This window comes from Oenanthe melanoleuca, chromosome 1A, assembly GCF_029582105.1.
Source record: "Oenanthe melanoleuca isolate GR-GAL-2019-014 chromosome 1A, OMel1.0, whole genome shotgun sequence".
In the NCBI taxonomy this organism is placed as follows: Eukaryota; Metazoa; Chordata; class Aves; order Passeriformes; family Muscicapidae; genus Oenanthe; species Oenanthe melanoleuca.
Genome location: NC_079334.1, coordinates 21,933,111 through 21,945,781, shown reverse-complemented (window position 1 = coordinate 21,945,781; position 12,671 = coordinate 21,933,111). Strand labels below are relative to the sequence as shown.

Below are 12,671 nucleotides of genomic sequence, written 5' to 3'. Positions count from 1 at the left end.
GTGCAGGAAGATATGGGGGAAGAAAGCATGTCTGCCAGAAAGAGGGGGGAGCCAGTGGGGCTTCTCAGCTAGTGGCTAAAAGCCCAGTATAAATTGGGAACTGTATCCACACCGGTGTGTGAAGCTGTGAGTCAGGCACATTCCTCCATGCAGTGGTCAAGGCAGCTCTCAGGGGGTTGGTTCAGCGGGGCAGGGCCCACCTCTCCAAAGTCTGTCTGAGCTGAGCTGACACAGACTTGGGAGCAGAAATCTACTTGTTCATCTGCTGTTCCTGTGGGCCCAGCAAACTGGAGAAGCAACAAAGGATGAGCTAGTGAAGAAAAGAGACATTTCCTCCTGGCTGGCAGAGTTTATCTTGCATGTATTGGTCTTGAAGGAAAAGGCAATATCCCTTTCTTGGCTGTTTCATGGTTAAGGAAAACAACCCGACCGAGCTTGTGTTGGACAACATCAGCAAAATGGACTGGGCAGCTGGAGGTGAGGAATAGACTTCTCTGAAGCTCCCTATCTATGTCTGATGAACTCTCCCCATCATTCCCTTGGCTGCTTTGCTGTAAAGGATTGACAAGGTGTTCCATACAGAGAGGGTGGAAGGCAGGAGGAAGGAACAGGTCTCCGAGAGCTTGATTTGCTCTTGCTCAGCTTACCCAAAGATGTCTTACAACTCTTCTCTCCTCGGCCCAAGTCCTAGAGAGGATCCCAAGGGTGGCGGTTTCTTGGAGGAAAGCAGTGGTGGAGGTGATGGCAGCAGTGTCCTGGGAGGGGACAGCCTGGTCACAGGGCTGGGCGCAGTGCTGCTGCTCATGTGTCTCACCGGCATGGTGGGGAACATCTACACAGTGGCAGTGGCCTCTGGCAGGGTGGCAGGCTGCTCAGCAGGCTCCTTGGGGGTCTACATGGTAAACCTTGCCCTGGCTGACCTCCTGCACCTGTCCACCATCCCCTTTGTGGTTAGCACCTACTTCGCCCACGACTGGTTCTTTGGGGATGTGGGCTGCAGACTTCTGCTCAGCCTGGACCTCCTCACCATGCGCGCCAGCGTTTTCCTCCTGACCGCCATGAGCCTGGGGAGGTACTGGGCGGTGGCCAAGCCCCTGTGGGCCGGGCGGGCCAGCAACGCCTGCCGCAAGCCGGTCAGCACCATCCTCTGGCTGCTCTCGCTGCTGCTGACGGCCCCCATATTGGTGACGACCCAGCTGCGGGATGGGGACGGCCCCCACAAGCACATCTGCGTCCCCAGCTGGGCGCCGGCAGCTTTCCGGCTCTACCTGAGGGCGCTGTTCAGCACCCGGAGCGCTGCTGGCCATGGCCTAGGCCCGCCCGGCCCGGGCCTACCACTGCCGGTGCCCGGCCGCGCCCGCCCGCCGCCTCCTCCCCGGCGTCTCTGCCGTCCTGGTGGCCCACTGGGCCTGCTTCCTCCCCTTCTGGGCCTGGCAGCTGGCCCGGCTGTACCAGGGAGAGCTGGGCCTCAGCCCCGCTGCCCAGGCCTGCCTCAGCTTCGGTGTCACCTGCCTGGCCTATGGCAACAGCTGCGCCAGCTCCTTCCTCTACACCAACAGATACCGCGGGCGCCGCCGCGCCGGGACGGGCAGTGTCACATCCCGAGGTGTCTCCTTTAACCTGAGGTCACCTCAGGAGAACATAAAGGTGGCCTGGAACCCAGGTCTTTCCGATGCCCGCCGATGAGAGACTGCATGAGGCTGTTCTTAGAGGTTTTCATGGTTGTTTATTCTTCCTTATCTCAGGAATGCTTTGGCCAGCGAACAGCGGTCTGCTCGCTAGACGTCCAGGGCAGAATCTGCCTGGCAGAGGCAGGACTTATCTTTTATAGTCTAAATTACCTACTAGGTATTTACAATTATTTTCCAATACAATACAACTTTGTTAAACGGTCCAGCTCTGACCCCATCCAATCTAAAAGTGCCAGCATGTCACCCAGCATGGATGACACGGAGAAGAAGGAGGAAGAAGTATCCACACCCCCAAATTCTCCATCTTGGCCACGTGTCCCTTATCACAAACATTCCCAAAAGTCTATTTATCTACGTTCCAACAACCTAATTTACACTTTACTAATTTTGGTGGTTTGTTTCCATTCCCTCTGTGTTGGTAATTTCCCCCAGGGGTTGGAATTCAGCGCCTGAGACACCAGGGTCTCATTCAGGGGTCTTTGGGGACCCCGCCCCCAGGGAAGCCGGAGGAATACTCTGGGCTCCCACAGGGCAGGGCACGGCCTGCAGCACCCTCTCTGCAGGCTGAGGGAAGCCATGGCATCCCCCTGGCTTTCAGGAAGGTCTTGGGCTCTGTGAGGGAAAGTGAGCAGGCTGGGAGCACCTGACCTTGGCTGGGGTCGTGTTGAGAAATAAAAGTGTGTCACCTTCCGTGCCAGCAGGCTGTGCCTTCCATCGGTGGTGTTGCAGTGCTTTCCTTTTTGCATGGCTGCTCATCCTGCTCAGCTGGGTGGGGAGAGTGCTTGTCTCAGGGATCCTGGCTCCATCCTCAGATCCTGCAGCCCTCACACACCAGCCTCCACCTTGCACAAGGCTGGGGAGTGGGTGGAAGGGAGCAGTCAGCTTCGATATGTCTAAATTATACATCTGGGGAGCCTTTGCCACCCCTCATCTCCCTGCTAGCAACGGGCCAAGCCATAACAAAGTCAGGACAACAGTGAGTCATAGATTTCACAAGAACTGTGAGTCACTTAACAAACAGCCACGCTAGCAGGAGACCTCACTAAGGTTCATACTCCTGTGGTAAAGCTGCTACTGAGCTTTCTTCAAGAAACCATCACAAAAAAAAAATCTTTGAAGTATCTAAAGAATGGTTGCCAAGTGCAGTTAAGAGACATTGGGAGATTCCCCTGTAGTACAGCCCAGGGAGTCCAGTACATTTGCTCAGCTTGCAAGATCAGCCCAGCAGAGGAAGCTGCAAGGAGAGAGCTCTGCTCTGTGTCCATCATGACACAGTTCATGGCACCCTCAGCACCATGGCCTTGCTGTGGTTGAGGGAAATACCCAATTCTCTGGCCTACCCAATGTACCCCAGTCTGCCAGACTGTGTAAACCGAGCCAGGTCTCTTGCCTTGAGACCATCTAGCCTAGTATGGCTCATTTCCATTCTGCTGAACCTGTCTTCTCTGGAAAAGATGGCTTTATCCTTACCACTCCATGGGAACAGTCCCCCTGCCATGCCTATGCACAGGGTGGCAATGCTAGATGTCATGTTTACAGTTATAGATGTAGTCCTAAAAAGAGTGTGATGTGATTATCCAAAGCAGATGGGCTTTGGGCAACACAGGACTTTTAAGACAGATCCAGCTGCAGAGATCTACATTGCTTGTACACCCCAAGAGTTCCTGCCTTTCAGCTAAGCTCTCATCTTATCTCTCTTCCTCCTCAGACCCACAATTCTTGGCAGCTCAGCCTCTCTCTGCATGGGTACCTAGGACACAGGACCTGGCAGAGCCTCATGAATTACGAAATAAGAATGGCAGGTACAGCTGCTGAAGGGGAAAGTCCCTGTTCTCCAGCTGCTCTGCAACAGCTTAATGTGAGGAATTAGCCCAGCCAGGCCTGCAGGGAATCCTGTAGTACATCAAATTGTTAGTGCTTTGTGCTGCTTGTGGTCAAGCCTTTCATCCCAGACTGACCTGGTAACTGCTGTGCACTGGGGATAGGGCAGATCCCACCTTTCCCATACCCACCAGGCACAGCATGCTCAACAGCAGTGCCAAGGCAGCATTAGACTGAGAGAGTCCCTGAGGCAGCTGTGCAGTAACATCAAACATGCCTGAGTGCCTCAGACTCCTCAGAGTCTAGCCTCAGCTTAGACTGAGAAGTGCTCAGGTTCATTTGGGCCAAGTCAAACAGGAACAAAAGCATAGCGCACACAGCCTTAGCATCCCACACTCCAGCTGGACATTGCTGCCTCCCTCAGCTCTGGATGGAACAGGCAAAGCACAAGGGGCACAATAAAACCAGACACCTCCACATTACTGCTCTTGTGTGCCACAGCACAACACTTTGTGCTCCTGCAGTTACTGGAAGAAAGGGTTTGGATGAGGAACCCTCTATATGCTCTGCCACACCCAGCAGGGCAGCTTTTCTACTGTTGCCATACAGCAGTAAGAGGTCCCAAGCAGATATAGGATAGGACCAGCTTCTACAGAAGGCTGCAGCCAAAACTAGCACAGTTGAGGACTTTCCCCTCACTCCATGCCCCACTAGGCTCACACAGCACAGCCACTCAATGCCATCTGGTGACAGCCAGGAGTGCTTAGTTCAGATAGAATTAGAGTTAATTTATCCAGGGAGTGTAAGGTGTCTTCAACAGCAGGTGACCTTGCTTAAGGGACTTTTTTTACTGTCCCTGCAGTGATAATTAGCCCCAATGCCTCCTCCTGCAACTCTCCTTGGACTTTTAACATTGTCTCCCTAGGCTTTTAACCTTCACCCTCTTCTCTATCCATGGCTTTCAAGGACTAAGGCTAGGACAACTGCATCCACTTAGGGTACTCAAGCAAAACTGGCTACCCCATCCACCCACTCCCAGCAAGGTGCCCAACCCATGAGGACTCGCAATATTAAACAGATTAGATTTTGAGACTTAGTACACCAAAACTCTTATTTATTGATTGCTTTTTCTGTATCTTTGAGATGAGGGTGTCAGAGGAAGTTATTCCCAGCTGAGGGACTGGAGTGTGAAGTCCCCTTGTGTATCAAAGTAGTCAAAGACAGAGAGGTTAAGCCGGTTCGGGAACGTGAACTGGTGGCCTGGCAGGTGGACTGTCACATCATTTTGGTTGACACCAAAAGTGATCTGCAAGGCAAACGGAAAAGTTAGAGAAAGTTTCCTCAAGCCTCTCCCCTCTGCAGCACTGCTGTGCCACCATCTGCTTCACAGGGTGAACAAGCTCAGTAGAATAACCTGTTCATCAACAGCCAGGAGTGTTATTCTGGTCTCCCAAGAGATGCCCATTCCCTGCTCTGTTCAATAATAACATCTTTGAGCTAGATGGAGCCTCCACATTTATCCCCACCCTCCATCAGTGCTCAGAGCTCTGAGTGGTGGCACTGGCCAAGCAGGAGAAGCCATCCACCTCCTGCACAGACAGTCTTGAGACAGCCCCTGCAGCTGACTGTCCTGTGCTAAACACCCTTCCTTCACCAGAGCATGCACAGAGAGTATACATATATATATATAAATATATGCATGCCTCACCTCTACTGGGGCCCCTTTCTGGAAAGGAAAGACACCCTCCCTGTGCTCTGCACCCCACTCTTCTGCTTTCTTTGAGTTGCACACAATGGTGTTCACATCACCATGAGCATCAAAACGGGGATTGAAGTGAAGTCCAAGGAGGGTAGCATCTTTGCCCAGATTCATCACAAAGCTGCAGAGGAAAAAAAAAAAAAGCATACATCATTACAGCTAAAAAAAAAAAAATAAATCAATACTGTAGTAGCATGCTTCTCATTACCATGAGCATCTCAGTGTCTGTTTCTTCAAGCCCAGCTGAGGGTAACCTAAGATAAACCCTTTGCTAAATCACACAGCTTCCCTAGAAAGATGTGCTGTGGCAGTAAGGGGCACTTTTCTGGGGTGATAGGCTCCAGAGTGCTATCCCTGGGAGAAACACCAATTGGTTTTCTCAAAGCTTTTGACAAGAGAATGGTACAGCATGCAGTGCCCTGAACAGTGTTATACATCCAAACCAATTCCCAAGGAGTCAGTTGCTTTCCATAGATTTCCTCTCAGTCCTAACAGTTAGCTAGTGCTGCATCCTGCCTGACAGCCACTGCCTTCTCCCCATCCTGCAGGCAGCTGAAATAATTACCCTGTCATCAGCTATCCCAAAGTATCTGCAACAGCAGTGGAGGAAGTTTCCTAGCATAGTGTGTCCACCTTACCTTCAGGCCTCTTACCCAGATGAGAAGAGGCATATTATTTGGCAAGAGAAAGCCTGGGAGGCTTCACTCAGACAGTATCAAACTTCAAAGGCACTGGGAAGAGCTGGGACATGTTTCCTGGAACACTGCTACTGCTGGTGCAACAGCTACAAGCTCCACCTGACCTGCAGAGGGGCCCCCCCAGCCACAGACTTGCACAAGGGCTGGGGGCTGCTGCAGAGGCTTCACTGGGAAACCCAGCCACCCCTATCCCTGCACATTTAGGAGAACATTTCCACTTAAGCCCACCACCTTTCTTCCTTCTTTCCACACCACCATGTGAGAGGTAAATCCACTGGGGCACCATAAATGTCCCTACTCCTGGCCATCTTCGTGCAGGGGAGAGGATGTGGTGGAACAGACAGTCTCAAACCAAATCTCAGTACAGACACAGCTTCCATTTCCTTTGCCCTGCACTAGAGAGGATGTGGTCACTGCCAGCGTGTGCAGCTGGAAATTCACATCTGCTTTGGCTTAGCCCCTTGGCAGTACTGTGACTGCAATGTGCATTAGGTGATGACTCACTGGAAGCACTGCTGGTGTTAACCCCTTCTCCTCTTCTACCCAAGGGACAGAGATCTTTTGCAGACCCCTCAGTGCAGTGCCTGGGCCATGCCTGGGTGGCACAGCACAACTCACCTCTTGGCATTTGGTGCAATTTTCCCCTTGACAGTGAGGCGCTGGCCAGGCTTGAGACCCAAGTTGGTGCACACTGGTCCCTGGGGAACATGGGAGCAGAGACATTAGTTCAGTACCTGCTGGCTCACTTGTTCTGACTTGGCAGCTTTCCCTGCTGCCTTTCAAGACATGCTTTGCTTTGGACCTGTGGAGAAACAGGGAAGCTCCCTTGCTCTAGGGCGTTGCAGCAAGGATATCCCAGAGAAGTTACCCCAGTCACATGGTGCATTTGATTAGAGCTCTATTTCCTAATCTGTCTCCTGCTGCTCTCATCAACATATCTGTATTTCACAGCAGTGAAGTGTAAGTATCTGCACACCCCAATCACACCCACCCCATCCCAAACACACCCATGTGCCTTGCTGGTCTTGTGCCATCCCACACAAATCTGTCTGGCATGGATGGCAGGGATAGAGATTCCACTCCCTTCCCCTAGCTCGTGTTTGAACTTCAAGCCTTGCTCATGTCCAAGGACTCAGACACCTTGCTTCCCATCTCCCAATGGCTTGAGCTTTTTTTTAATGTAGGCTCAGTATTTGCAAAAATAGTCTTCTGCTCCATGGAGACAACTGCTCCCCACCTTCTCTATAGGAGGACCAAAGTATCCTGGCAAACTCACATGTACTCATTTTTTCATCACAGCAGAGCCAAAACCTCAGGAATACTGAAAATCTTTTCCTATCCCACCTTAAAAAATAAGCTTGCTCTTGGGACAATCCCTGCTTAATCACCCTCAGCCTAATGAAAGGCAAATTAACCAAAGAAGTGCAATCTCTCTTTTAAAACCAGCATCTCCCTAGCAGTCACAGAATAGTTAGAGCTGGAAGGGATCTTGGAGATCAAGTCCAACCCCCCTGCTAAAGCAGGTTCACGTAGAGCAGGTGGCAGAGTGTCATGTCTTGAATACTTCCTGAGCAGCAGACTCCACAGCAGCCTTTTCTAGTGCTCTGCCACACTCACAGTGAGGAAGCTGTGTATTCAGCTGTAACTCCCTGTGTTTCAGTTTATGCCTCTTGCCCCTTCCCCTGTTGCTGGGTAACTCTGTAAAGAGTTTGGCCCTATACTCTTGATACTTGCTCTTAAGATAACCCCTCTAACCTCTCAAGGTATTTGAATGCAGTCCTTGACATTCACAGAACACTTCTGTAGGGTACATTCCTTCCAAAAAAGAGAAGAATAACAATTCAATGACTCATGAAAACTTCAGCCAGAAGGCAAGCTGCAAGGCTGCCCAGAAAAGATGCTCAGAAGATGTTACTGCAGCAGCTTCTACAGAGTAGAGCTGCAGTCAAATAGGTTACCCCAGCAAGGATCCCCACATGGGAATCCTACAGGAAAAAAGAACCACTGCTGCCAGAACACAAAATAGTAGTGGATGCAGCAGGGATCGTCCCTCACCAGCAGCAGGCACCCAACTCTAACAGACCCTCCGAGGCTGGTGCTGATGTGCAAGCCAGCACAAGCACCCTCACACCCAGCCAACACAATCCCATCTCCAGCAAAGCTGCCCCATCCCCTTCTCTACTCACGCAAGACATGGTGCTGCTCTGCAGGGTAAGGCTCCTGTCCACGGAGGCACAAGGGTCCCAGGCAAGTAGCTCCTGCAGCCCCTCCCTTGCCTTTAAATAGCTGGAGAGCTGAGTTGTCCCAGCCCTTCTCCACCCCAAGCACCAATGGGAAGGGTGGCAGGGGCTGGTTTTGGGAGGAGGGAGGGTCTATTAGGCAGAGCTGCCTCCTCCCACACTCACCCAGCCTCCTCTCCAGGATGTGAACACAGCTCTTCCAAGCGGGCTGCAGGCCACTCCAGGAAAAGATCCAGCTGTGTGTGGCCATGAATCCAATGGAAAATAGTTTTACAGTGAATGTTTTATTATCCAAGGCTTTTATCCCACATGGAAAATGGTCATATGGATCGAGACTTGGCGGGAAGAGTCTGTGATGAGGGCGGAGCTCTTCAGCTCAAGTTAGATCAGGAGTAGAAGAAATGTCTCTGAGCACACATAGTGCCTCAGAAACTCTTCGTAGTCCAGGTGAAGCCCCCATGACAGAGGAATGAAGCTGCATCCAGGGTGTGAAAAACACGGTTCACTGTTTTGGGAGAATTAACAGGTTTAATAAAAAGACAATAGGAGACTTACATAAAGCAAAGGGTTAAAACGGCAGGGTGCTTGGCATGCTGCCAAGAGCACTCCGCTGCTTCGGGGACACCCCTTTAAATACGTTTTACAAGCCATCCACTTGTTACATATTCATATACTTACGTGCATAGTCAACTACTTTTGGGAACTGTTTAGCATGGCCACTCCTTGGGTCTGCCTTTTTAGAGCATGCGTGTTTTTTAGCTTGTGGTTTTATTCTTCTCCTTATCCCTTTTAATTTGGGTGGTGGTCCAGTTGGTGCATGTTGATAATTCTCTTGTCAGCTGTAGGGGCTCCCATCACATGTTCACGGGCTGTTATCTTTGACTAAGTGGGTAGTTTAAGCATACTATCTTTAAAAAAACTTATGTCTAACTTTTACTATTAAGCAAGACTATATCCATATAGAAATGCTATTTTTACATTATACATATAGCATTGATCCCAATACTTGCAAAGAGCCAACAACATGTCATGCATTCATAACAAGGGTCACCCAGCTGCACTGTGAATCCTTTCTGTCCCCAGAGACTGCCCAGCTGCTGCCCCAGCTCTTACCACCCACTTTTGTAGGTATGAGATAAAAAAAAAGAAAAAACAGTCCTTTTTCTTCAGAACCCACAGGCACCCTCAAAACTGTACAGCTCATCTTGGATGCAGAGCAGAGTAAGACAGGAGGAAGCCACCTTGGAAAGCTGGGAAGAAATTATCTGGAAAAGCACCGTGCCTGGCTCTTGCTTCTATCCTGAACACAGCTGGGGGCCTGAGGAAGAAGGGGATGGGGGCAAAATGCTTCTATCACAATAAGCCATAGGATCTATATGTCTTTTATCTGCCTCTGTGTTCTCTTTGTGGCAAGTATGATTCACTGGGTGAAAGGATTCCTTTGGAAAAAGTTACCCAATTACTACATGGCTCAACTGTAATTATACTGAAAGAGGAGGGAAAAATTCAGGCAGTGTGCCAAGCCTGTGGCTTAGAGCTCTCCTTGTCTTGCATATTTGTCTCTAAATCACAAGACACACTGTGATTTCCTTGAGAGGCCCAGAACTGAAACTCTGAAACAATTTTTTCTTCCATGACTGTGAGGCCCATCAGTTCCCCCTGTGCTGAGGACATGAGAGTCCCCAGCCCTGTTACCCCCTCCAGTATGACCCCTGAGGATGGCACTACTGAGTATTTCCAGTTGATCCCATCAATGCCAGCAGAGGTAGCAGGCAGACCCTCTTGCCTGCCTGCTGGGGAGGGCAGAAACAGGCTCCAGATTTCAGCCAGGTTGCTGATCACTCCATGACACAAGAGGACTAGAGTAAAGGCCACAGTGGTGGTCTCTGCTCTGACATGCCTGCTCCCCCTTTCTCCTTCTAGTCACTTGCCTTGAGGTTCAGCTCTTGAGCCTGACCAAGGGATCATGTAGTGCAGGACAAGATGTGCTTTGTAGGAGGAGAAGAAAAAGCAAGTAGAGTCAGCTTCCCTGTACTTGGGATGTATGTGTTATTAAATCAATTCCTTTCAAATCCAAGATTTTGTGAGACTAAACCCCAGGCATCTCTCCAAGTACTTGAGCTGCTGCTGGAGCCATGGTCCAGGGGGCTGGATTGGTAGGGATTGTTGGATGGGGAAGGGAAATGTAAATATTTGCTCTCTTGGAGATGGAGGTGGAGGTGGTAGGTTCTGTGTTTTCTGCAGCATTTTTGCAGCTGGGCACTGCAACCAATCCTTAGCAGCCACCAGATCCTTGAGTTATGTCTGTCCAAGGACCTTCATCCAAATGCTGCTGGGGAGATTAGAGACCAGCTAATGGCTAAGAGATGATAATGAAGGAGGGGCTACCATTCCAGAGAAGATGCTTAAAGGGTTATTCACATCAAGGAAATTCAGGTTTCAGGCTGGAGTCTACCTCAGGCAGCCTGTATTTGTCTGAGAGAAATCCAAGTGTCTCCACTGGCTTTCATGAAACCTTGAATTAAATGGCATTAACACAACAGGCTAATAGAACAAGCAAGGGGGCCATGGGGCATCCCATTGCCTGCAGGCCATGGGCCACCTCCACCAGGACAATGTCATGTCTGCCTTCCTACCTCTGGGTTGGAGACATTGTGATGAAATGACAGACTAAAGCTCCAGCCTCAGCATCCTCACCAGGGATGGCTGAACTGAGGGGAGGAAAGGTCCCTGTCTACTATGGTGTCACACCAGGCAGGGATGGTGTCCTCAGGTGTACCTACACCTACTCCACCACACTGGAGACACAGAGGTGCTTGCCTGTGATTTTCAGGAGCAATGTGGTGTAGGAAGAGCCATTGTGGGTTGAGAAGGGCAGAGCCAGGCTGGCTGGAGCTGGCAGTCTTCACCACCTGTCACCTCCTTCCTTATCAGTGTGCAGTGGGCCAGCCAGGGGTTGTGCCAGCAGTTTAGCAGCCCATTTGATCTGCAGAGGATGCAGATGAAGAAGATGAGGGCAGATCACAACAGACTTTGGTGTCATGGGCTTGTGTGGGAACTCTACACTGGGACAGGGCTCTTCTCCTTCCCCATTCCTGCATCTCCTCACTGGAAGAGCTCTCCTGCACAGCAGGAGAGTCCTAGCTTTGTATTAGAGGGAGAGTCACTAATCTGCATTGTAACTTGGGAAGCAAAAGTCTTCTTTGCTCAGTCCAAAGGGGTTCAGTGGAGATGATGCTGTTGCTTCAAACAGTGCTCTTGTCCATGCCAAACTCTTGGCCACAGGTAGCCATGAGTGTGGGGAGAGGAGTAATGGCTGTGGGGTATGACTTCAGCAGTGCCTCACCTCTGGTTACGAGGGTGAGGCAGGTGGTGTTTGCATCTGCACTTGCTTTCTGCAGACTGGGCTTGTGTCCAGGATAGGGCCAGGAAAAGGGGGTGTAGAAGAGCCAGCTGCCATGACAGGGACAGACCAAATTCACAGACAACAAAGATGTCCAAGTCCAGGCATCACAGCAAAGCATGTTCTATGCTAGGTGTAGGCACCCCACTCAGGTCCTGACCATGGGCATCTCCAGTGTGACCTGTCCTTCAGTCACCTGCCTCCTGGGAGCAACTTGCTAACCTCTGGCTAGCCTTTCCTTGCACAACCTGCTCTCTTGTCCTTGGAAAGTGCAAATTGCCCTTGTGAGCAATCCCAGACAGCCCTAGAACTTTTAATGCCTTTGGGGCCTGAACCCATCCCCCAGTGCTGGCCGTGACCCAGCATTCCCATACAACGGGCCAGACATCCCTGTCTGTCCCTAGGGCTGCTCATGGTGCTCATTGTAGCTCTTCTCTCAGGGCCTCAGCCCTCTTCCTACACTGTCCTTGACATTCAAAGATCCCAGGCTGACCTCTCCATGCTGAGATGGCACGTTTTCTCAAGAACACAGCCTCCCTCATGGACATCCTCACACCTCCCAACCTCCAAGATGTAATACACCTTAGGCTGAAGAGGGAAACATGATTGCTAAAAGAGAGTTTCATCATTGCAAGTAGCTTTGATTTAGAGCATGCCTTCTGGTCTAGCTGATAGGCACTGGTATGCCTCAGCATATCCAGACTGGTCCTGTGGACTGAGGGCTGGAGTCCAGCTAGTGCAGGTTGTGGGGTTGAGTTGGAACACTGGGCCAAGCCAAGGGGGGCTCTAAATAAGGTGGTTTGGCAGCTGCCAAAGGAGAAGCCCAGCCAGGCAAGTGTCTGAGGCAAGAGAGGGAAGATCTGTTCCAGATCTTCTTGTGAGGGATGCAGCAATAGATAGGGCATCCTGAGTGATGGCCTGGCAGGAATGGGAAAGGGCCTGGCTGAAAAGCCTGTGGATTATGTGTCCAAAGCCCACTTGTACACAGTGTTCTTCAGCTGGCAAAAGCCTGTTTTGGCTGCAGTGACTCTTGCAGTGATTTGCATCATCTTTCCACTG

The 12,671-nt window shown here is 50.8% G+C and overlaps 2 protein-coding genes across 2 annotated transcripts; one reads left to right on the top strand and one right to left on the bottom strand.

Moving 5' to 3' along the window:
• The first annotated feature begins 482 nt into the window (after positions 1-482).
• LOC130248459 (urotensin-2 receptor-like) lies at positions 483-2,244 on the top strand. Its single transcript, XM_056482228.1, is given in 2 exon segments — positions 483-1,285; positions 1,287-2,244. Coding segments are annotated over 2 exon segments (1,032 nt in total). The 5' UTR covers positions 483-653; the 3' UTR covers positions 1,687-2,244.
• Positions 2,245-4,609: 2,365 nt separating this feature from the next.
• On the bottom strand, positions 4,610-8,293 carry LGALS1 (galectin 1). The gene is made up of 4 exons (XM_056482240.1): positions 8,156-8,293; positions 6,588-6,667; positions 5,221-5,392; positions 4,610-4,818 (listed from the first exon to the last, which is right to left on the bottom strand). The coding sequence occupies exons 1-4, from the start codon at positions 8,162-8,164 to the stop codon at positions 4,675-4,677; spliced, it is 405 nt and encodes a 134-aa protein (XP_056338215.1). The 5' UTR covers positions 8,165-8,293; the 3' UTR covers positions 4,610-4,674.
• Between the last annotated feature and the right edge of the window lie 4,378 nt (positions 8,294-12,671).

Excerpts from the sequence above, each read along its gene's own strand:
- LGALS1 (XM_056482240.1), bottom strand. Across the intron at positions 5,393-6,587 it reads ATTGCACCAAATGCCAAGAG|CTTTGTGATGAATCTGGGCA; the intron begins GTGAGTTGTGCT and ends TTTCCTCTGCAG. Across the intron at positions 4,819-5,220 it reads AGAAAGGGGCCCCAGTAGAG|ATCACTTTTGGTGTCAACCA; the intron begins GTGAGGCATGCA and ends TTTGCCTTGCAG.